This window comes from Acanthochromis polyacanthus, chromosome 24 (genome assembly GCF_021347895.1).
Source record: "Acanthochromis polyacanthus isolate Apoly-LR-REF ecotype Palm Island chromosome 24, KAUST_Apoly_ChrSc, whole genome shotgun sequence".
In the NCBI taxonomy this organism is placed as follows: Eukaryota; Metazoa; Chordata; class Actinopteri; family Pomacentridae; genus Acanthochromis; species Acanthochromis polyacanthus.
In genome coordinates, this window is record NC_067136.1 from 6,060,373 (window position 1) to 6,083,995 (window position 23,623).

A 23,623-nucleotide genomic window follows, 5' to 3' on the forward strand; every position below is an offset into this window, starting at 1 on the left:
TCTGTAGATGGATAGATCTGGCAGTCTGTAGGACGGACTACATCCGCGGTCCAGTCTGTTAGAACGGATACACCGGTCAGTCTGTAGACGGATACACCGGATAGTTCTGTAGACGGGATACATCTGGTCAGTCTGTAGACGGATACATCCGGTCGAGGTCTTTCTGGGTACACCGGTGCGAAGATCTGGTTCAGTCTGTAGACGGATACATGGTCAGTCTGTAGACGGATACATCCGGTCAGTCTGTAGACGGATACATCCGGTCAGTCTGTAGACGGATACATCCGGTCAGTCTGTAGACGGATACATCTCGGTCAGTCTGTAGACGGATACATCTGGTCAGTCTGTAGACGGATACATCCGGTCGTCTGTAGACGGATACATCCGTCAGTCTGTAGATGGATAGATCTGGTCAGTCTGTGAGCCGGATCAGATCTGGTCAAGTCTGTAGATGGATAGATCGGTCAGTCTGTAGAACCGGATACATCCGGTCAGTCTGTAGACGGATACATCCGGTCAGTCTGTAAATGCATTAGATCTGGTCAGTCTGTAGAACAGATACATCCGGTCAGTCTGTAGATGGATACATCCGGTCAGTCTGTAAATGCATAGATCTGGTCAGTCTGTAGATGGATACATCCGGACAGTCTGTAGACGGATACATCCGGTCAGTCTGTAGACGGATACATCCGGTCAGTCTGTAGACGGATACAGCCGGTCAGCCTGTAGACGGATACAGCCGGTCAGCCTGTAGACGGATACAGCCGGTCAGTCTGTAGACGGATACAGCCGGTCAGCCTGTAGACGGATACAGCCGGTCAGTCTGTAGATGGATACATCCGGTCAATCTGTAGATGGATAGATCTGGTCAGTCTGTAGACGGATACATCCGGTCAGCCTGTAGACGGATACATCCGGTCAGCCTGTAGACGGATACAGCCGGTCAGTCTGTAGACGGATACAGCCGGTCAGCCTGTAGACGGATACATCCGGTCAGTCTGTAGATGGATACATCCGGTCAGTCTATAGACTATATGTTAGTCACTGCCTCCAGAAGGGTCCCACAGCTGTGTTCATATATTAATATGTGTAAATATATGTGTAGCATTAATAAACAAATAAATGAAACTTAAATATATGTCTAAATATATATAAACAAATGAATAAAACTGTTAAAATAAATCTCAATATATATATGTAGCATTATTAAACAAATAAATAAAACACATCTGATTGTAATAATAATGATTGAACTGTAACGTAAATATGTTTCTAATATAATGTCCATAAAAATATTACATTAAATCAAATAAATTAATAAAACTCTAATTAGAAGTTTAATAATTTATGTAGCATTAATTAACTAATACTAAATCAGGTTCTACAATAAAGAAACAAACAAACCTGCTTAAAAAACAGTTGCATCTACATTTTATTTTGCATACATAAACAAACAAATAAAACATTTGTTTAAAATAATAATAATAATAATAATAGAGGTAGTGTAACAAATACACTGAATTACATTTTAAATCAGATAAAAGTAAAATTAAACAAACTGCTGAAAAAAGTACAAAGAAATGATGAAAATGTAACAAAAATATTTCATTATATTAATCCGAATTGTATACATAGATTTTCCTTTAAATTAGAAAATAATAAATTTAGTCATCGTCTCCAATTTTAAAAAAGCTACCACTGTCCTTTAGTTTTCTTCATGCTTTATAAAAGGTTTGTTGTTTTATGTTGAAATGTGATTCGTAGTGACTTTAATGGAGATGACCTTCAGATTAAATAGAACCATGGTTCAGTCTTTGTCCAGGTTTATTAACGTCTTCTGTCCGTCTGTCCATCCTCCATCAGCGCCATCAACCTGCTTCCTAACCGGGTCATCGGCTGCATCGGCCAGCACGTCGGCGAACCCATTGAGGAACTCGCCAAGTCCAGAGACTCACGCTTCCTGGTCAGCTGTGGACACGACCAGCTGATCAAGTTCTGGGACATCTCCAGTTTACCCAACGCCAAGGTCCAGGAGTACCGCAAGAGGAAGAGGAAGGACGGCCGGATGAAGTCGCTCACCAAGAAGGCGCTCGGAGACAACGACTTCTTTTCCGGACTGGTGGAGGAACCCGAGAAGAAGGAGGAGGATGAGGAGGAAGATGAGGAGGAGGAGGAGGAGGAAAGTGACAGCGACAGCGATTGAAACTCTGGTTCTTGTGACTTTAAAGACCTAAAACATCGCTGCTGTTTGGTCAAAGTGCCTCTAGTTGTCTGGACCATCAACATCGACGTGGAGGTCACTGAAGGTACCAACTCCTCAAAGTGTTGGACAAGAAACAAACCACCGCTGGAACCTTTGGAGTCAACAATGAGGAGGAATGTTCAGAAATATCCATGAATCCTGACTGTTGATGAGCTACATGGTGTTGGACTTCTGCCAATGGTGGAAAATGTTTTTTTTCGATAGAACTTGAATATTTAGCGTGTATTAATGCTAAGGGGCAGAAATAAAGACATTGTGGTGATATTTATAGCCTCTGACATCGATTTATTTGCTGAAAATGTGCTTCTTGTGCATTATTTAACTGATTAAAAGTGTTTATTTTTTTCCCAGTGCGGGCTGTCGGTGTAAAATGACTCAGAAAGATCCATATTGTTCGCCATGTTTTTAAGTTATGTAACAACAGCATATTTTTTAGCTTTGGTAGCCGTTGACAGTCATTTAAATTTCAAATATGTTGCCATATTTTTAGCTTTGGTAGCCGTTGACCTTCATTCATATTTCAGAACATACTACTTTTGTTTGTCCTTAAAATGTTAAAGGGAAGGGAGAAAAAGTGCCACAAAAGTGTTGTTTTTACATTTCTTAACCAATACGAATCTAATCATTTTATGCTGAAATGTTTTTGAAAACATTTTTGTTTTTTTTGACAGCCATTGATTCTCATTCATTTTCAGTTTATGTGAGTAGCTCTGACAGATCTGAAATAGTTTTTTGTTGTTGAATGAGAATATTGAACAAAAATATCATGCCATTATAAGTAAATATTTACAATTATGACACATTAATATTGACATTTTCATAAATATTTGGAAAATATTGCTTAAAACACTGTAGAATCTAAAATGTATTTAAAATGTAAATTATACTTTATCATTTTTCAAAACAAAGCCAGTTGATCGAGCGTCTCATTTTACAAGAGTTGGTACGGTCCGGACTCCCCCTTAGATTGGTACAGTTGAACTGTAGGCGGGAAAGAATTGAAGATCACGTGACGCGGCGGCCAACATGGCGGCGGAGAAGAGCCGTAGCTAAGTAACCAGAAGCCTCCTGCTGAGTGAAACAAGCACCGGAGAGTTTTTCTACGTTTTCAGAGGACCGACGTTAGGTTTCCCGGTAAGTTTACATTAAATTCCCGGTTTCCTAAAATCGGACACTCGTGAGCATTTCCGTCGGAGCCGCCGCAGCCGGTTAGCATGTGTTAGCTTGAGCGGCTAGCAGCCTGTATTTGTAAACAATGAGTGAACACGCTGCTGAAAACGAAACTGCAGAGTTTCTGTGGACGATTTAGTCAAAGACACACGATGCTCCGCTTGTAGGTGGAGAAACTGAAGTGGAAAAAAGTGTTTAAGCTTTCAAGTTGAACATCTTACTCGAGATAACGTCCTGTCAAGTCAAGTCAGTCAAGAACAGACGTCGGAAACGATTAGAAACTGTAAGGCAGTTTAAGGACACAAGTTAGGCTCAATGTCCAACCTGCCAGAGGAATATACTGTGATTAGGTACTAAATCTTTTACTGTCACACACAGTAAACCTTGTGTCCAGAATAAATGCTGCTACTGTTTACACTTTACTGGACTACAGTGTTATGTAAACACCTGTGGACCATTTAAAGGTGTTTCTTCTGGATGTGTTTCATATCATGTTCCTGTTTACAAACGTGTAAAAATCGAAATCAACATGACTGTATTCTGTTGTATTTCTCTACTTCTCCCTACAGTCTGTTTCTGCGTAGTTCAAAGAATAGACTAGAATATGCTTTATTGTCATTATACAGTGTATAAAGAAATTGGAAAGCTTTTCCTTTTCAGTGCAAGAAAATCTTAAGAAATGGTGCAAAACAGTCTTTTAACAAATATACATTATAAATAACATCTTGTTCTCTGGTGATTTCCTGCCTAAAAAGAAAGACAGAAAATCAAACCAACACAGCTACAGATTCTTTTATTTCAGCTTGGCGAGGTTTTTAGGTGTGCAACAGCTGTCCTCATCTGTCTTTCTATGCTAGTTGCTAGCTATGGGGCAATGGTTGCTATGGGGATGTTGGTTGCATTCATACGCTAGCAACGAGCATCCCCAGGCCAGTCACTAGTGTCCCTATGCTAGCAACTAGGGCTGGATCCGAAATCTCCCGAATATCCGAATATTTGTTCGCTACGGCATTATCCAGATATTAATTTTGGTATCCGAGTATTCGCCCCCCCGCCCCCCCCACCCCCGCCGTCGGACATCACCGGGCAGAAAGAATATGCAGCGTTACTGTCTTCCCTCCGCCTTCGGCCCTCATCGCCTCATCTCGTCCTGTGATCACATAAACATATACACATATATCTATAACATATACACATGTCTATGTGATCACCCCCTCCTCCCCCCAGACGAAAATATTCAGAGCTCGTCTCTTCCCTGCGCCTTCGGCCCATTTTGGCTCGTCCCGCCGTGTTCTTCGGCTCATTTCGGCTCCTCCATTCGTGTTTGTAAACACCACCCGAATGGCTGGGTTGCTGCCGACTCTGAAGCCACGCTTCACTTTGTTGCATAAACACAAGACAAGATGCTGAAGACCGCTGTTTGGGAATTCTTCAGTTTAACTAAAGACTAAACGAGGGCAAAATGTGGACCCGGGAGACCAGACGAACGGATCCGACTATTTGTGCCGTCTCCGCCGCCGCCGCTGTTTAATACATTAAAACGTTGGACCCAGAGAGCTGGTGGGCAAATACAGACCTATGGACATTCACTGCTGCCCGTATGTCATTCTTTTAAAAAATAATAAATAAAAATTGTTCTGTCTCTCCAAACTGAACTCTGTCACTAGCCTCGTTGTTGAATGGGGCGGTAATGCACCAAAGTGATGGATGCCAACCGTCATAAAACCAATGAAGAAGAAGAAGCCTCGCGAGAACTGCCGTATTCAGTTGCGTGGGTGCAGTTGTCGCAACATTAGAGCCCACAGTGAGAACAATCCATGTAGCGGAAGAAGCGATCGCGGGCATTATCTGCTTTTTTTCCATATACAACAACCTACCAGGCATTGAAAAGAGAATTTCTTATCAATTATCATCCCTAGTCCTAAGGCTAGTCAGTCGCCTCTCTAGACTAGCAACTAGCATCCCTAGGCTAGCAATTGGGATTGCTCTGCAAGTCACTAGCATTCCTAGGCTAGCCACCGTTGCACCAAGGCTATTCAGTGGAATCCCAAAGCTACCAGCAAGCATCAATAGACTAGTGGCTAGCTTCCAAAGTTTACTACATGACATCCCTAGACTCATCATTAACATCTTTAGGTAATCTTTATCATGCCTAGGTTAATCATTAGCATCTTTGGGATAATCTTTAGCATCCCTAGGCTCATCATTAGCATCTTTAGGGTAATCTGTAGCGTCCCCAGGCTCGTCATCACAATCTTTAGCATCCCTACGCTAGTCATTAACATCTTTGGGATAATTTTTTGGGTCATTTTTTTATGTTTTTTAAGTTAGATGTGCAACAGTTGTCACTGTCTGTTTTTTGTTTGTTTTTGTGTGTTTCTGCGCTTCCATCTTCGTCACATCTCTCGTGCTAAACAGACTACAGCTGAGGCTTCACCTGTACCTGGATGTGACAACAACACAAGGCGTAGCTGTTGGCAGCAATGCAGAGCATCAGTATTCAGTGTTTTAGGTCTTTAAAGGCCTCCTGAGTTGAAACAGCTGCTACAGGTTGACTCACTTTAAAGTCTACGTGTTCTCTTTTCAGATTCCTGCTGTGCGATCGAGTCCTGAAGCAGCAAAATGCCGGGAAAAAGCAGCGACCAGTTTAAAGCTGGAGACCTGGTGTTCGCTAAGATGAAGGGTTTCCCTCACTGGCCTGCCAGGGTACCCATACAGACACAAAGACACAAAAACACACACTGAAAACATCTCCATACAGCTGTTTTGTAACTAACACCTTCAGGCTAGCACCCATCGTGCCTTGGCTAGCGAGTAGCGTTTCTCACTTTTTCTAGGCTAGCAATTAGAGTCCCTCGGCTAGCAACCCTCGTCCCTTGGCTAGTAAATAGCATATTTCGCCTTGTCACTACCACGACTAGGCTAGCAATTAGAGTCCCTTGGCTAGCAACTAGCATCCCTTGATTCAAACTAGAATCCCAAGGTGTGTCACTTGCATCCCTTGTCTCAAATTATAATTCCAAAGTGAATCACTTCCATCGCTAGGCTTGTCACTAGCATCCCAAGACTAGCAAATTGTCTCGGTAGGCTCATCACTTTTTAAGGTTATCAACTAGCATCCAAAGGTGAGCCACTGACATCACTCGACTAGTCGCTAACGTCCTAAGGCTACTAACTAGAGCCTCTTGGTTAAACCACTAGTATACCAAAGCTAGCAAATGGTGTCTGTCGGCTCGTCATTAGCTTTCCAGGGTTAGCCACTAGTATGCGTAGGATAGCCACTAGCATTCCCAGACTCAAACTATAGTCCTAAGGTGAGTCACTTCCAACAGTAGCCTAGTCAATAGCATCCCTTGGCTAGCAAGTGGTGTCTGTAGTCTCATCACTAGCTTCCCAAGGTTAGCAACTGGCATCCCTATGCTATCCATTAGCATTCTGTGGCTAGTCGTTTGCATCCCATTCATAGTAACTAGCTTTCCGTCTTTGGCCACTTATTAGTAAACCCTAAAAACTGAGTTATCCACTAGCATACGTAATGCTCATCTAGGAGGGGAATGCTAACTACTAGCCTGTTGTTAGCTAGCTATATTAGCCCCTCTACAGGGTGGGGAAGCAAAAATGTCCTGTCAGGTAAAAAACAAATATAATTGGGTATAACTTTTTTATTCTTTGGAATTTTGAACTGATTTCTTGAAGAACACAAATGTAAAGCTTTCAGAACATGTTTATTCAATATGTCCTCCATCAGCCATGATGAAGGCCTCGATACAGCCTCTGAAAGAGGCAGAGGCCCTCCTGATATCCTCCTTGGGGTAGGCCTCCCATTCCCTGGAGAATGCAGCCTTAAGTAAATCCATATTGGCATGAGGGATGGCATTAGTCCTCAACTCAATGGCGCCCAACCAGAAAAAAATCCAGGGGGTTTAGATCAGGTGAGCTCGGGGGCCAAATGTGTTTGGGCCAGAAGTTCGCCATAATCTACTCACAGAACTTTTGGACCTTGTTTGATGTGTGAGTGGGAGCCTTATCTTGCTGCCAAACATAGTTGTTGTCAGGGTAGGTGGCCTTCAGACAGAGCAAAACGGTGTACCTCAGAACTTTGTAGTACACATCAGCCCCAATTTTCTGATCTGGCTTGAAGAAGTAGGGGGGCATCTTATTGCCATCTGAGCCCAGTACTCCCAGGACCATCTGGAGATCTCTTGGTGCCCAAACTGGATTGTCTGGCATGCTGGATGCGGCGAATGGTCCTCTCACTGATGCCAGCAATCTTGGCAATGTCCTTTTGAGGGAGTTGAGCATCCAGGAGATCACAAACCCTGTTGCGTTTTGCTTGTTGCTTGCTCGTTTCACAATGCACCAAGGTCTGACAAATACGAAAAAGATTGGTTAAAGGTAAGGAACTTTGATTTTAATTATTGTTTTGATTACCCTCACCGTTTGGGCAGGACATTCAAATTTGTCAATAGGATATTTTTGCTTCCCCACCCTATATCCTCTATGTCATCTTATTTGTGGCTGCCGTTAATAAAATGAACTCATTTTAAGTTTTGTTTTGGGTTTACGTACACAGTTTTAAACCAGCTCTAACACTTCTTTGTGACTGCAGATCTGCAAGTCAGACCGCGGCTACAAGAAACGAATCCCGGTCTTCTTTTTTGGGACTCATCAGATGTAAGTGAATTCAGCCAATAATCAGCTGCTTAGTTTCTTGACAGGCATTGATTGATCTGTGATTGATTAACCCTCAGAGGCAGCCTGCCGCCCGAGAACGTCGTTCCGTACATCGGAAACAAGATGAAGTACGGCAGTGGAGTTCGCATTAAAGGCTTCGCTGAGGGAATGTGGGAGATCCAAAACACTCCTGGAGTCGGCAGTAAACTAAAAGTCAGTCTGAAGCTCACATTAATCCACACGTCCTGTGAACAGCTGAAGAGGAGTCAGGAATATGTTCAATTAATAAAAAGAGTTTTCACTCAAATAGGTTATTTTCTGTTCTGTTGTCTCCTCAGGTACCAGGAAAGACCAACACCCAGACTACACCTGCTAAACAGACTTCTGCAAACAGAGCTAAACCCACTTCTGCCTCTAAAGCTACACCTGCTACACCAGCTTCTGCCTCTAAAGCTACACCTGCTAAAACTTCAAATGACAAACGGAGAAGTTCGTCCGCTCCCTGTAAACCTGAACCCGACAGTAAACCGGCTGCTGCTGAATCAGAAACTCCTGTTAAAACTGCTACCAGGGCGTCGTCCAGATTAGCTCCAGATAAATCTACAGAGTCCAAAGAGACTTCTACAAATGTTACAGAAACTGCTGTTACAGCAAGAAGCAGAAGAGCAGCAAGCCGAGGATCTGCAGGAGTGAGTGCAGGTTCTGCAGAGGACAAAAAAGAGGTGAGAACTTAAATGTTTAAATGCAGACTAAAAGTCAAACTAGCTGCGTGAAATACATGAATGTTCTGTGTCTCCTCAGATAACAGCAGGTGAAGTCGTCAGTAAACCTGCTGCTGAAACAAATAAAGCTGCAGCTAAGACAGAAACTCGAAGCACTCGAAGTTCTCCAGCAGAGGAACCAGAACCTTCAGCAGCTTCCAGCTCTGCAGAGACTGAATCTGCTGCTACCACCAGGAGCAGAGCAGCAGAGTCCAAGCTCGCATCACTGCAGGTGACATGGAAAAAACAGAAACATCCACAGCATAATCACTACCATTCACTGTTAGCAACTAGCTTCTCTTGGCTTCCTGCTCACACAACCTAAGCAGTCATTAGCATTCCAAGGCTAGCAACTAGTATCCCTAAGCTAATTATTAACATCCCTACAGTAGTCTAGTTTCTCTAGGTTAGCAAAAGGCATTCAGAGACTAGTCACTAGTGTCCCTATGGTACCAACTGGTGTTCTAAGGCCAGTCAATTGCCTCTCTAGATGAACTACTAGCATCTATAGACTAGCAATTAGTGTCTCTTGGCTAACAGCTAGTTTCTCTAGGCTAGCAATTAGAAGCGCTCTGCAAATTACTAGCGTCCCTAAGCTAGCCACTATTGCACCAAGGCTAGTCAGTGGTATCCGAAAGCTACCAACAAGCATCAGTAGGCTAGTGGCTGGCCTAGGCTCGTTGTTAGCATCTTTAGGATAATCTTTAGCATCCCTTGGCTAGTCATTAGCATTTTTAGGGCAATATTTAGCATCCCTAGACTAATCATTAGCATCTTTAGGGTAATCTTTTGCATCCCTAGGCTAGTCAATAGCATTTTAAGCTGATCTTTAACATCCCTAGACTAATCATTAACATCTTTAGTGTAATCTTTAGCATCTCTAGGCCAGTCATTAGCATCTTTCAGGTAATCTTTAACATCCCATGACTAGTCACTCACATCCGCAAACTAACAATTAACATCCATATGCAGTCATTAGTGTCCCAAGGCTAGCAGCTACTATCAGTAAGTAAGTTATTAGCATCCCAGCAGTAGTTGAATTTCTCTAGGTTAACAACAAGCATTCAAAGACTAGTCATTTGCTTTCTTACATGAGAAATTAATATCCTGAGGCTAATCGCTACTGTCCTTATGCTGGCAACTGGTGTTCTAAGGCTAGTCAATAGCCTCTCTAGACTAGCAACTCGCATCCCTAGGCTGGCTACAATTGTATCAAGGCTAGTCAGTAGTATCACAACAATACCAGCAAGCATCACGAGGCTGATGACTAGCTTCCCAAATTTAGTAATTAACATTCTTGGGCTCATCATTAGCATCTTTAAAGTCATTTTTAGCATCCCTAGGCTAGTCATTAGCATCTTTAGGGTAATCTTTAGCATCCCTAGGCTAATCACAGGCATCTGATGGTTAGTCATTCACATCTCCAAGCTAGCGACTAGCATCCCTATGCAGTCATTAGGATCCCAAAGCTGGCAATTAGTATCCCTAAAGTAGTTATTAGCATCCCTACAGTAATCTAGTTTCTCTAGGTTAGCAACAAGCATTCAAGGACTTGTCACTTGAATTCTTAAGCTAGCAACTAGCAGGCAGTAATCTGAGGGTAATCTTTAGCATCCCTTGGCTAATCACAGGCATCCCATCGCAAATCATTCACATCCCCAAGCTAGGGACTAGCATCCCTACGGTAATCTTTAGCATTTCTAGGTTAATATTTAACATCTCCCGGCTAGTCACTAGCATCTCGTCCTTTCTTGGCTACTCATTAGTCAACACTGGTAACTAAGTTGGTCGCTAGCATTGTAAGGGTCACTCAGTTGGGGAATGCTAGTTCTTAGTCTGTTAGCTCTGATAGTTCTGCTTTTATTTGTTTTGGTTTTAAATAAAGTTTTCTGCTTTACATGAGGAGGATGCTGAAACTGAGCAAAAGAAGAAGAAAACAGCTGCTGGTCCTCCAGTGGCGACTGAAGGAGAGAGGAAGAAGAAAGAGGAGGAGAACCGAGGGTTGAAGAGGAAGAGAGACGAGAAGGACGAGGAGAATAAAAGAAGTCTGGACATCAGAGAAGAAGAGAAAGAGGAGACCAAATCAGAGAGACGAACTTCAAACAGGAAGAGATGGAAGGAAGTGGAGGACGAAGGAAGGGAAGAGGAGAAGACGACTTTGGAGAGACGAACATCACGACAACAAAGAGAAGAGAAAGAGGACGAAGGAAAGGAAGAGGAGAAGATGACTTTGGAGAGACGAACATCACGGCGACAAAGAGAAGAGAAAGAGGACGAAGGAAAGGAAGAGGAGAAGACGACTTTGGAGAGACGAACATCACGACGACAAAGAGAAGAGAAAGAGGACGAAGGAAAGAAAGAGGAGAAGACGACTTTGGAGAGACGAACATCACGACGACAAAGAGAAGAGAAAGAGGACGAAGGAAAGGAAGACGAGAAGACGGCTTCAGAGAGACGAACATCACGACGACAAAGAGGAGCCAAAGAGGACGAAGGAAAGGAAGACGAGAAGACGGCTTCAGAGAGACGAACATCACGACGACAAAGAGGAGACAAAGAGGATGAAGGAAAGGAAGACGAGAAGACGACTTCAGAGAGACGAACATCACGACGACAAAGGGGAGACAAAGAGGACGAAGTAAAGGAAGAGGAGAAGACGACTTCAGAGAGACCAACATCACGACGAAGAGAAGAGAAAGAGGATGAAGGAAGGGAGGAGGAAAAGACGACTTTGGAGAGACGAACATCACGACGACAAAGGGAAGAGAAAGAGGATGAAGGAAAGGAAGAGAAGAAGACGACTTCAGAGAGACCAACATCACGACGAAGAGAAGAGAAAAAGGACGAAGGAAAGGAAGAGGAGAAGAAGACTTTGGAGAGACCAACATCACAACGAAGAGAAGAGAAAGAGGACGAAGGAAGGGAAGGGGAGAAGACGACTTTGGAGAGACAAACATCACGACGACAAAGAGAAGAGAAAGAGGAGAAAACAGACAGAACAGAAAAAGAGGAGCAGAAACCGAGAGAAGATGGAGGCGAAGGACCGAGGAGAGAGTGGAGGAAGAGAGAAAATGAGGAGCAGAAGGAACCAAAGAAGAAAGGTGAAGAAAGAAAGAAAGAGGAGAGACGAGATGAGAGACAGCGAAAAAAGAGGAAGCGGGAGGAAGAGGAGAAACCGAAACAGGAAGAAGGCATGGAGGTGAAGAAGAAGAAGAAAAAAAGAAGAAGAATGAGGTGGAGAAGAAGGATGGAGGAGATGAGGAAGGAAAGGAGAGAGGAGGCAAATCTGTGGACCAAGAGGTAAAGGTCTAGCAGTTTCTGACTTGGCTTTGGTATTTTTGATGCTAGAGCTAGCCACTTATTAGCTTAGATTAGCATTAAGTCAATTAAATCAAGTTAAAATCTAAAAATCCAATTAAAAAGTCACATCTTTGAGATCTTATTTGTCATATGTAGCTAAAAAATAATTAGCCTAGCTTAGCATTAAAACTGCAAGTGAAGAGGAAATTCAAGCCTGCATTTGTCCAATTTGTATATTCATGCCCTGACTTTTTCAGGGTATTTTTGATGCTCAAGCTAACCATTTATTAACCTAGCATAACATCCAAATTCTAAGTAAAGAAAAGCCAATGGCCTGGATCTGTTCTGTTAGTTATGTCTATCTTGGCTTTGGTAGTTTTTGATGGTAAAGCTAGTCACTTACTAGCTTAGCTTAGCTTAGCAGGCCCATAAAGTGAGTTCAAATCTAAAAAAACAAATGGAAGTCCCATCTTCAGTTCCTCCAGGATTTCACGGGCGTTTTTCGTGATTGTTGCGGCCAAAAATGCTGGAATTCGCGGCAGCTTTTCTAAAAAATTGCGATAAAAGTTGCCATGTTTTAAGCTTATTTGTTGTGATGAAATTGCGGGAGAAAGTGACAATTGCTAAAAAGCTGCATTTTTTTCCAGCTTGTAGAACACGTTTCAACATTTTAATTGACAATATTTATTCCGAAATGAATTATTCAACGTTCCAACCCATTTCCATAAAAGCTGGCACACCACAGTGGGACATTAGCAGCAGTCAGATACTGGTTTAATATGAAGTGGTTGGTAGACTTGTGACACAAAATGATCATTTACTATTGAATGAATCCTATTTGGACATATCTGTCAGTGGCTCCAAAAGTTAATTTCACTTCCTGGCACACACGTGTTCACACACACACGCTCACGGCTTGTCACGTCAATTAACAAGAACAGCACTGAGAGAGAGTAGTCCTCCACCAAGACTGTTCATTACCTGACCTCGTGCTGAACACAGGTGTGTGTTCTGCATGTGTACATACTGAATTGCGTGACCTAAACATGTAGCGGGCATAGACGGGAATTGATGGGACTCAGAAACACCCCCACAATTTAATTAGTTGTTCCTTGTATCATTTCTGATACGTCCACAGAGGTAGATTTGTTGTATGATCACATTCATGTGATCGTCAGCAGGCCGCTGAGGTAGCGTTCACTTGTTGCCATGGTTACCGTGCTGCTATCAGACGCCGTGCCGCTACCTCAATGGGAAATCCTTAACGGATCTGTGGATCCAAACTTTAAGCCGTATCACTGCTGAAGTCTAATCACTTGGTCCTTGTGTCATTTCTGACCAACCCTGAAAATTTCATTCAAATCTTTCAGTCTGTTTTCGAGTGATGTTGGTAACAGAGGAAGGATTCACACACGCTGATCGTCACATAACTCTGCCGAGTTCTTTGGTGGAATAAATAATCTAATTTACCTTCATTCTTTCAGTGCTCTAACGGATCTGGATGCAACAGTTTCCATCATGGTGATTTATATGGTCTGTTGTCCGCTCATTTCAGCCGTTCTAATATATTTCGTGTTTTTAAAAAAGTGCGTATCAATTGATTTTTTTCTTTTTTATGTATTCCACCACAATATTGCATGGGTGTAAAACAGTTTAACTCCGCTTTGGTGAAGAACATCAGTGAATTAATTGTTTATCATGATCTTCAGCAGTGATTTTTGTTGGTAAATGAGAGACATTAGTACCGCACATGTCTGCATCTTCAAACCATAAACAAGGAAATGAATTCAGTGACATACGTGCATTAGGTTTGTGCTGGGAGCTGCTATGATTGGTGGAACTCACAGGAGGCGGGCCAAAATTGCGGGAAGTTGCGGTGATTGGACAAAATTGCAAGGCCGCGCAAAATTCGCAGAGATTGGTTGATTTTGCGTGAATTCGCGCGATTGCAACATCGCAAATTCCTGGAGGGACTGCATCTTTGAGCTTGTGTTGACGAAAACAAATGATAATGAAGAAATTAATTGTTGATTTTTTTCTGAATCATATTTAGCTCACAAATAATTAGCCTATCTTAGCATAAAAACAGTAAGTAAAGAGAAACTTCAAGCCTGGATTTGTCCAGTTCATCTGTTCATGTTCTAGTTCTGATATTTTTGATACTAACTCTAGCTACTTATTAGCCTAGCATAGCATCAAGACTCTAAGCAAAGGAAAACCAATGGCCTGGATCTGTTCTGGCGAGCTATTTCTGTATTTTGTTTGGTGTTTTTGATTATAAAACTAACCTTTTATTAGCTCAGCTTAGCATCAAGTCTGTGAAATTTAGTTCAAAATTTAAAAGCTTAATAAGTCCCATATTTGAGCTGAAATGAACAGAAAACGACTAATACGCAAATCAACTGTTGATGTTTTCTGAATCATATGTAGCTAACAAATAATTATGCTAGCTTAACATAAAAACTATAAACAAAGAGGAACATCGAGCCTGGATTTGTCCAGTTTAGTGTTTTTGATGCTAAAGCTAGCCATTTACTAGGCTAGCATAGCATCTAGACTTTAAGCAAAGGACAACCAAAGAAGAAGATGGCCTGGATCTGTTCTGGTTAGCTATTTTTGTCTTAGCTTTGATATTTTTGATGCTAAAGCTAGCCACTTGTTAGCTTTGCTTAGCATTAGGTCAGTTAAAGCAAGTTCAAATCAGAAAAACAAATGAAAAATCCCATCTTTGAGCTCATGTTGACAACAAAAATGATGATGCAGAAGTCCATCCATCCATCCATTCTCTATACACCGCTTTATCCTCACTAGGGTCATGGGGGGTGCTGGAGTCTATCCCAGCTGACTCGGGTGAAGGCAGGGGACACCCTGGACAGGTCACCAGTCTGTCACAGGGCTACATATACAGACAAACAATCACACTCACATTCACACCTACGGACAATTTAGAGTAACCAATTAACCTCAGCATATTTTTGGACTGTGGGAGGAAGCCGGAGTACCCGGAGAAAACCCACACATGCACAGGGAGAACATGCAAACTCCATGCAGAAAGCTCCCAGGCCCACCCTGGGATTTGAACTGGGGATCTTCTTGCTGCAAGGCGAAAGTGCTAAACACTATGGCGCTATGCAGCCTGATGCAGAAGTCAACTGTTCATATTTTCTGAATCATATGTAGCAAACAAATAAATAGCCTAGCTTAGCATAAAAACTCTAAATAAAGAGAAACTTCAAGGCTGAATTTGTGCAGTTTAGGTTTGTCTGTCCTCTGATCTTTTTGATGCTAAAGCTAGCCACTTTTTAGCTAGTGTAGCATTCACACAACCAATGGCCTGGATCTGTTCTAGTTAACTATTTCTGTATCTTCTTTGGTGTTTTTGATGCTAATGCTAGCCACTTATTAGCTTAGCTTAGCATTACGAGTCAACTATTGGCATTTATTGAACCACATGTAGCTGCAGGTCACAATAACACAAAACTAAACACATAGAATACTTTTTAATACGAAATACTTGGTCACAAAAATGAAAAAAATATTTTCCCTGAAGTTTGACCTCAGATTGAGCAGTTTTGACGAGTTTTACCACAAAAACTAAAATATTGGTGGAGCCAGCTGGATGGTGTCAATCACAGAAACCACTGGTATTAATAAAGTGTATTGTGAATGTTTGAATCTGCAGCAACAGCGCCACCTGGCGGCGAAGAGAGAGAGTCTGCTGAGGTCTCTGAGGGGTCTACTGAAGGCCGGCCGAGGAGCAAAGAGGAGGGAGGCGATGAAGAACGCCACGTAAGAAAACCCAAACACTGGATGCAGCCGGAGGAGGTTCAGACGGACGAGGAGTTTAAATGTCTGTTTGTGTTCGCAGGAGAGTCGGAGATCCAGCCAAGAGGAAGACGGAAACTCAGAGGACCTCAGAGAAGACGAGCAGGAAGACGGGAACCTCCATCAGCCAGAGAACACCAGAGAAGAAGAACAAGGAGGAGAAAGGAGAGAAGACGAGTCAGACGGCAGAGGAGGTGAAGGAGAAGGAGGCGAGAGAAGACGAGAAGAAGAACGAAGAAAAGAAAGAGGAGAGGAAAATCATCGGGAAGATCGTGAAGGCAACAGCCGGACAGGGAACGAAGATCCAGGTGAAGATGGGAGGAATGACAACAACGACCGAGGAGGAGAAGAAGAAGAGGGAGGAGGAGGAGAAAAGAAGGAGGAGAAGAAAGAGAGGGAGGAGGAGGAGAAGAAGAAGGAGGAGAAGAAGAAAGAGAGGGAGGAGGAGGAGAAGAAGAAGGAGGAGAAGAAGAAAGAGAGGGAGGAGGAAAAGAAGAAGGAGGAGAAGAAGAGAGAGAGGGAGGAGGAGGAAAAGAAGACAGAGGAGAAGATGAAAAGGGAGGAGAAGCAGAAGAAAGAGAGGGAGGAGGAGGAGAAGAAGAAGGTGGAGGAGGAGAAGAAGAAAGAGAGGGAGGAGGAGGAGGACAAGAAGAAGGAGGAGGAGGAGAAGAAGAAGATGGAGGAGGAGAAGAGGGAGGTAGAGGAGAAGAAAAAGATGGAGGAAGAGAAGAAGATGGAGGACAAAAAGAAAGAGGAGAAGAAGGAGGAGATAAATATGGAGAGGGACAAGAAGAAAAAAGAGGAAGAGGACAAAAGGCAAGAGGGAAAGAAGAAGATGGAGGAAGAGAAGAAGGAGGAGAATGTGGAGGAGTTGAAGAGGAGCTTGAGAGGCGGCACCGGAGAGATGAAGAAATCTGAAGATGCAACGAGACTAAGCTCAGAGGCCAAGAGGAAATCAGAAAGAACGAAGGCCGAGGACGAGAAAGACAAGAACGCAACGGAGGAAGAGAAGAAGAAGAAAGACGAGGAGGAGAAGAAGAAAGATGAGGAAAAGAAGAAGAAAGATGAGGAGGAGAAGGCTGAAGACGGGAAAAGAGTCGCAGGCGGCGAGAGGAAATCAGAAAGAACGAGAGCCGAGGACGGGAAAGAAAAGAATGCAACAGCGGAAGAGAAGAAGACGAAAGACAAGAAGAAGAGGAGGTTGGAGGAAGAGAAGAAGAAGATGGAAGAGAAGAAGAAGAGCTCGGAGGAAGAGAAGAAGTCTGAAGATGGGAAAAGAGTTGAGAGGAAATCAGAAAGAAGGAGAGCAGCAGCCGAGGACGGGAAGAAGAGCCAAACGGAGGACGAGAAGAAGACGAGCGGAGCTGATGAGACACACGGAGGAGAAGAACAGCAGAAAGAGGAGGAGAAGAAGAAAATGACAACCAGAGAGCAGAAGAAGAAAGAAAACCCCAAGGGGGAATCACAAGAGAAGATGAGCGACAAAACGGTGCCAGGTCACCCGAAGAAGAGGAGCAAAGAGGAAAAGAAACCACAGAAGAAGAGCATCAAAGACGACAAAACGGCGGCAGATCAGACAAATAAAACGAGCGCCGAAGAGTCAAAACCGCAGAAGAAGAGCAGCGACAGTGACAGGAGGAGCAGAGCCGAGACGTCGGTCGAATCCACCACCAAAGAAGAAGCGGAGAAGAAGAGCGCAGAAGAAGACGGTAAACCAGAGAAGAAGAGCTCTGCATCGCTAACGGACTCAACTCTGCACAGAATCCACGGAGACATCAGGATATCTCTGAAGTCCGACAACCCGGTAAGAAAACAAAGCCCGAGTCCTCCAGAGTGAGTCTGGAAGCGGACGATGACGACTTTCCTGTTCCTCTGCAGGACGTGTCCAGGTGTCTGAGGGCGCTGGATCAGCTGAGCATGGTTTACGTGACGTCACAGCACGTTCAGAGACACAGCGAGCTGGTGGCCACGCTCAGGAAGGTAGATGTCCAATAATCCTGACTCAAAGTGTCCAAACAAAACGTAGAAATGAGGAGAAGAGTCTGAATATCATCAGAGCTTCATCAAAACACTCAGAATCTACTGTTCATCATTTAGGTTTGGAAACAAAGGTCTTCTTTCTATAAAAATGAGGAAAACATTTAAAAATAAGTCGGAACAAATAAGAAAGTAGGGTTTCAATTATTGTTGTTGTTTTCTATGAATGAAGAAAATAAGTTTAGATAAATGATAATTTTGCATTGTAACTTTTTTCAATAAAAGTCTTGGACATGAGGTTTAACATCATCTCACAAGTTTATAATTTCAATAAATATCTGCTTTTAATGAGAACACAATAAGTTAAACAGTATCAGAAATTTGTGTAAATGTTTGTGAACTCAACATATCCTCTCATGTTGAGGATATCAGGGAACATTTTCAGACATTTGTGGACCTGAATGGATGAAACCATCAGAAGCAGTAACCTGACTCCTCCTTCCTGTTCCTGTTGAAGATGCGCTACTACCGGGCCAGCGAGGCCGTCATGGCCAAGGCCTCGATGCTCTACAACCGCTTCAAGAACGCCTTCCTGGTGGGGGAAGGAGAGGAGGTGGTGAGCGCCGCCTTCCTCAGGTCGCTGCTGCAGGAGAAGGAGGAGGAGGAGCAGCAGAGGGTGGAGCGGTGCAGGAGGGAAGAGCTGCTGGACCAGGTGAGGAGGAGGATGGAACAGCTGAAGGAGAGGAAGAGGAGGGACGACGACGAGGAGGAGGATGGAAAGAAAGAAGATGGAGAGGAGGACAACGGAGAGAAGGATGAGAAAGAGGAGGATGGAAAAGAACCGGACAACCAGACGGCAGGTAGAGGAAACACTACATTTAAATGTTAGTACAGTTATAATTAGCAGCTTTTAAGAAGTCTTAATTCAACACAGTTAAACATCAGCAACATTGTTAAAGCCTCCGTTTCTTGTTATAATAATGATAATAATAATAGTAATAATATGTATCTATTAGGGCTGGGAGTTTAACACGTTAGTTTCGATTGTTTCATTACAGAAACAAAAACAACTCTTTTAATCTCATCCCTCTCAGTTCTCTAATCTGTCCCATCATTAACGCTGATGAACCCTCCATCCAGTAGGGGGCGCTGATGAACCTAAAGTGTGTTTACAGCCGTGATGAAGATGAACAGGAGAAAGTTTAACAGTGAAGCAAAACGAGTCGCATTGATCTGGTTGTTCAGAATCCTCCTGATGGATAAAAGCTGGCTGTTTTCTGATCGCCTCAGTGCTAAACATTTCATCTTTTATGGAGGTTTTACATGTTTGATCAAGATCAAGAAATCTTTCATGTCCCCGTGGGGCAGTTTTTGGAGCAGCAAACAACAGACAAAACACAGTAAAATGCGATACGCAACAGCAAAAACAACAATAACAATAATAAATTAAATTCAATAGAATACAAGATAAATAAAAACCAAAGGAAAGTTAAAATGACCACAGAGCGGACTGCCTTATAAAGGCGTTAAAAACCGTTCTTTGTTAAGAAGGCCAATGGCCAGTGGGACCCATGATGCTGCTGCTGCGTGGTGCCATTACCAGCGCCACTCTCCCTGAGTGGCGCTTGTTTGTGCTGCTTTTCATTCTTTACATTGTAATGTTGTGTCTTTTTATGGCGGCTTTTGCTTGTCTTTGGGCTGTTTTCAACCTTTCTCTGTAGTTTTTGAGCTTCTTTTCATGCTCATTTTGCATCTTTTTCTGGTTGTCTTGGTTTTTTTGGCCCGTTTCACTTCTTTTTGTGGTTATTTAGTGGGTTTTTTTGGTGAATTGTGTCTTTATGTGGTGATTTTAAACCTTTTTGTCATTAATTTGCATGTTTTTGGCTCATCTTGCACGTTGGGATGATTTTGTATCTTTTCCTGCTGATTTTCACGTATTTTTTGTGGTTTTGCATGTTTTTGAGTTGTTTTTGATCCTTTCTGTGGTTGTTTGGCTTCTTTTCACACTCATTTTGCATTTTTTTCTGGTTATCTTGCCTTTTGTTTGACCCATTTCACTTCTTTTTGTGGTGATTTTAGACCTCTTTGTCGTTAATTTGCATGTTTTTGGCTCATTCTGCACGTTATTCTGGTGATTTAGTGTCTTTTTCTGGTGATTTTCACTCATTTTTGTGGTTTTGCTTGTTTTTGGGGCTGATTTTGAACCTTTCTGTGTGTTTTTGAGCTTCTTTTCATGCTCATTTTGCATCTTTTTCTGGTTATCTTGCCTTTTGTTTGACCCATTTCACTTCTTTTTGTGGTGATTTACTGGTTTTCTTTGGTGATTTGTGTCTTTATGTTTTAAATGTCTTTGTCAATAATGTGCGGCTTATTTTGCACGTTGTTGTGGTGCTTCTGCATGTTTTTGTGGTTTTGCATGCTTTTGGTCCTGATATTGAACCTTTCTGTCGTTATTTGGCTTCTTTTCGTGCTCATTTTGCATCTGTTTGTGGAGGTTTTGCATGTTTTGGGCTCATCTTGAACCTTTCTGTCGTTATTTGTCTTCTTTTCGTGCTCATTTTGCATCTGTTCGTGGAGGTTTTGCATGTTTTGGGCTCATCTTGCACGTTATTGTGGTGATTTTGTGTCTTTTTCTGGTGATTTTCACGTATTTTTTGTGGTTTTGCATGCTTTTGGTCCTGATTTTGAACCTTTCTGTGGTTGTTTGGCTTCTTTTCGTGCTCATTTTGCATCTGTTTGTGGAGGTTTTGCATGTTTTGGGCTCATCTTGAACCTTTCTGTCGTTATTTGGCTTCTTTTCGTGCTCATTTTGCATCTGTTTGTGGAGGTTTTGCATGTTTTGGGCTCATCTTGAACCTTTCTGTCATTATTTGTCTTCTTTTCGTGCTCATTTTGCATCTGTTTGTGGAGGTTTTGCATGTTTTGGGCTCATCTTGCACGTTATTGTGGTGATTTTGTGTCTTTTTCTGGTGATTTTCACGTATTTTTTGTGGTTTTGCATGCTTTCGGTCCTGATTTTGAACCTTTCTGTCGTTATTTGGCTTCTTTTCGTGCTCATTTTGCATCTGTTCGTGGAGGTTTTGCATGTTTTGGGCTCATCTTGCACGTTATTATGGTGATTTTGTGTCTTTTTCTGGTGATTTTCACGTATTTTTGTGGTTTTGCATGCTTTCGGTCCTGATTTTGAACCTTTCTGTGGTTGTTTGGCTTCTTTTCGTGCTCATTTTGCATCTGTTTGTGGAGGTTTTGAATGTTTTTGTGGCTGTTTTGTGATCAACGCAGCACTTGAAGCCGACGGCATCACCTCAGTGTTAAACATGTTAAAGAGCTGAAGCTAAATGTGTACAGAAACGTTTTCTCTCACATGGAAACACGTGAACATCTGCTTGGTGGGCGCTTCACTAGGAGGTCACAGGACCGCCTTTAGTCCGGTACAAACGTCAGACCAACATGGCGGCTCGTTCTCAAACGTTCTCTTCGCTATGAAAACAGTTCAGCCAGAAATGTGGAAGCGTTTGAGGTGAGAAACCAGGAGCTGAATCTGTCCTGGTTTCAGTTCAGCGACGGTCTGGACGTTTAAAGAAAGTTTACGATGCGTCAAGCCTCTGCTCCCCGCCTCATAAGCATCAATGAAACTGCTTCATGCAAACATTTAGTGGTTTAAATTATTAGCTATGGGATGATCAGTGCTGCTTTGTCTTTTAATAACTTTGTTATAAACTACTAGTTCATAATAATATTTTTTATATGTATAAAAATTAATACTCCTAAAAAAGAACCGTCAAAATGACCGCATTTGTCAGACCCAGAAACTGTAAAACAGAATGAATCTGTGGATTTCCTACTTTCTGACGCTCCTTGAACTCCTCATGTTGATGTTATTTAGTGGAAAAACTGAACTAAATCCAGGCTTTAAATCATCAGAATCCCGTTTTAAAATGTTCTAAATTTTAAACGATCCACTCACTGAGTCAAATGTCAAACACAAGTTATTAGAACTGAAAAACTTTACTGGTTATACACAGATAGGTAGTAACTTTATTATCTCAATTATTTTCTTGTTGTGATTCAGATAATTTATTATTATTGAATTTGTTTCAATATATATTAAATATTTTACCAAATTCTGTGAAACATTTCTGCTTATTTGTTAATGAAGCAACAAATAAAACACTTTATATTGATTTTTTATTGTATTTGAAGTATTTTATTTTTTCTCTTTCTCTGTTTATTTACTTATTGTTTGTTTGTTTCCTGTCTCTCCCCCCCCCCACAGCTCCAGTGGACTCTTCCTGAGGTTCTCCTGAAGCAGCTGGACTGAACCACGTCTGACCTGCGGGGGGGAGCAGCTGAACAACACGTTTACCTCGACAGACTGTTTATTTATTGTTTTATTTAACGTCAGCATTAAATCTGCTCTGAGTGGTTGAAGTCCAGCCTCACCTGGACTCACCTGTTCACCTGCTGCAGACTCCTGTACTGTTAAACATGGACTTTGTTTTATTGGTTTTATTGGGTTTTTCTTTGCCGTTTGACGTCAGACTGAAGCATTAAAGTTTGTGTAGAACTTTGTACAGACAGATTTTATGGTTTTCTTGTTTTTATTTCTGTTACTGATTAAAGTTTCCATCGTTTCTGCAGACGTCTGCTCGTCTGAGCGTCTCCACAGTTTGAGAAAAGTGTTTTTATTTTTCATTTTAAACCTGCAGACATTAAAGACTTTAAAAAGTTAAACGTGTTTCTGAGATATTTGTTCATGCAGAAAATTAGTAAATTAGTCATAAAAATCTTTCTCTTTTAATTCTGTTTCATTTTCCTGTGTGGATAAAAACTGAAGGATTAAAAAAAAGACTGAATGTGATTTTAATCAGCCACCAGTTTTTTAGAAATTTGTTGAAAAAAGCTGAATTTTAGCAACAAACAACATTTATATAGATAGATATATGTAGAGATAGAACTCTTGTAAATAATCTAAGGAAAAATAATTGAAAGAAAATATTTGAAATGTTTTATAAATAATAATTATTAAAATCTTTTATGATTAAATTACATTTTTTATATTGTTTAATTTTTATATAAATGAAATTGCTGTAATTCACTCAAATTAAAAATGCTTTTATAATTCAAAGTTATGTCACAACACATTTAAATTAAATATTCAGAATGTTTTAAATGTGAAGATAATTTTTAAAATAATTTGTAGCATAATGTATAATTTTAAAAATATATATGTGCCTTTTATCTGGATTTTTTGTTTGAAGTAATTCATATTTTAAATGAAATAAATATGTTTCAAAGTGGTTATATAACCCTCCTGTTGTCCTCATTTACAGGCACTAAAAACATTGTTCCCTTGTCTGAAAAAAATCCAAAAATTCAGCAAAATAATTCCCCAAATTCATAAAAAAAATTTTGCTAAATCTTCTGGAAGAAAATTTCAACAATTCCTTCAACTATTTTATTTTTTTTTAAATCCTCACATTTGGCCAAAAAAAATTTATAAAAATGCAAGTATATTGGAAAATGAGTAAAAATCTTCCAATAAAAAGTCCTAAAAATATCTAATGTGATTCCATAAATATCACTGAAAGTTCTGTTTCTTTAAGAACATTCAGAAAAAAATCAGCCAAATGCACCGAAATTCACTTAATTT

The 23,623-nt window shown here is 41.5% G+C and overlaps 2 protein-coding genes across 2 annotated transcripts; both read left to right on the forward strand.

Moving 5' to 3' along the window:
* The first annotated feature begins 854 nt into the window (after positions 1 to 854).
* Positions 855 to 2,527, forward strand: LOC127532743 (WD repeat-containing protein 55-like). Its single transcript, XM_051944785.1, has 3 exons — positions 855 to 867; positions 965 to 992; positions 1,864 to 2,527. Exons 1-3 carry the CDS (start codon positions 855 to 857, stop codon positions 2,201 to 2,203), a joined length of 381 nt encoding a protein of 126 aa, XP_051800745.1. The 3' UTR covers positions 2,204 to 2,527.
* Positions 2,528 to 6,055: 3,528 nt separating this feature from the next.
* On the forward strand, positions 6,056 to 22,704 carry LOC127532744 (PC4 and SFRS1-interacting protein-like). The gene is made up of 10 exons (XM_051944786.1): positions 6,056 to 6,139; positions 8,043 to 8,107; positions 8,185 to 8,320; positions 8,909 to 9,100; positions 12,132 to 12,168; positions 15,851 to 15,957; positions 16,037 to 17,797; positions 17,872 to 17,973; positions 18,488 to 18,830; positions 22,247 to 22,704. The coding sequence occupies exons 1-10, from the start codon at positions 6,056 to 6,058 to the stop codon at positions 22,264 to 22,266; spliced, it is 2,847 nt and encodes a 948-aa protein (XP_051800746.1). The 3' UTR covers positions 22,267 to 22,704.
* Positions 22,705 to 23,623: the final 919 nt, after the last annotated feature.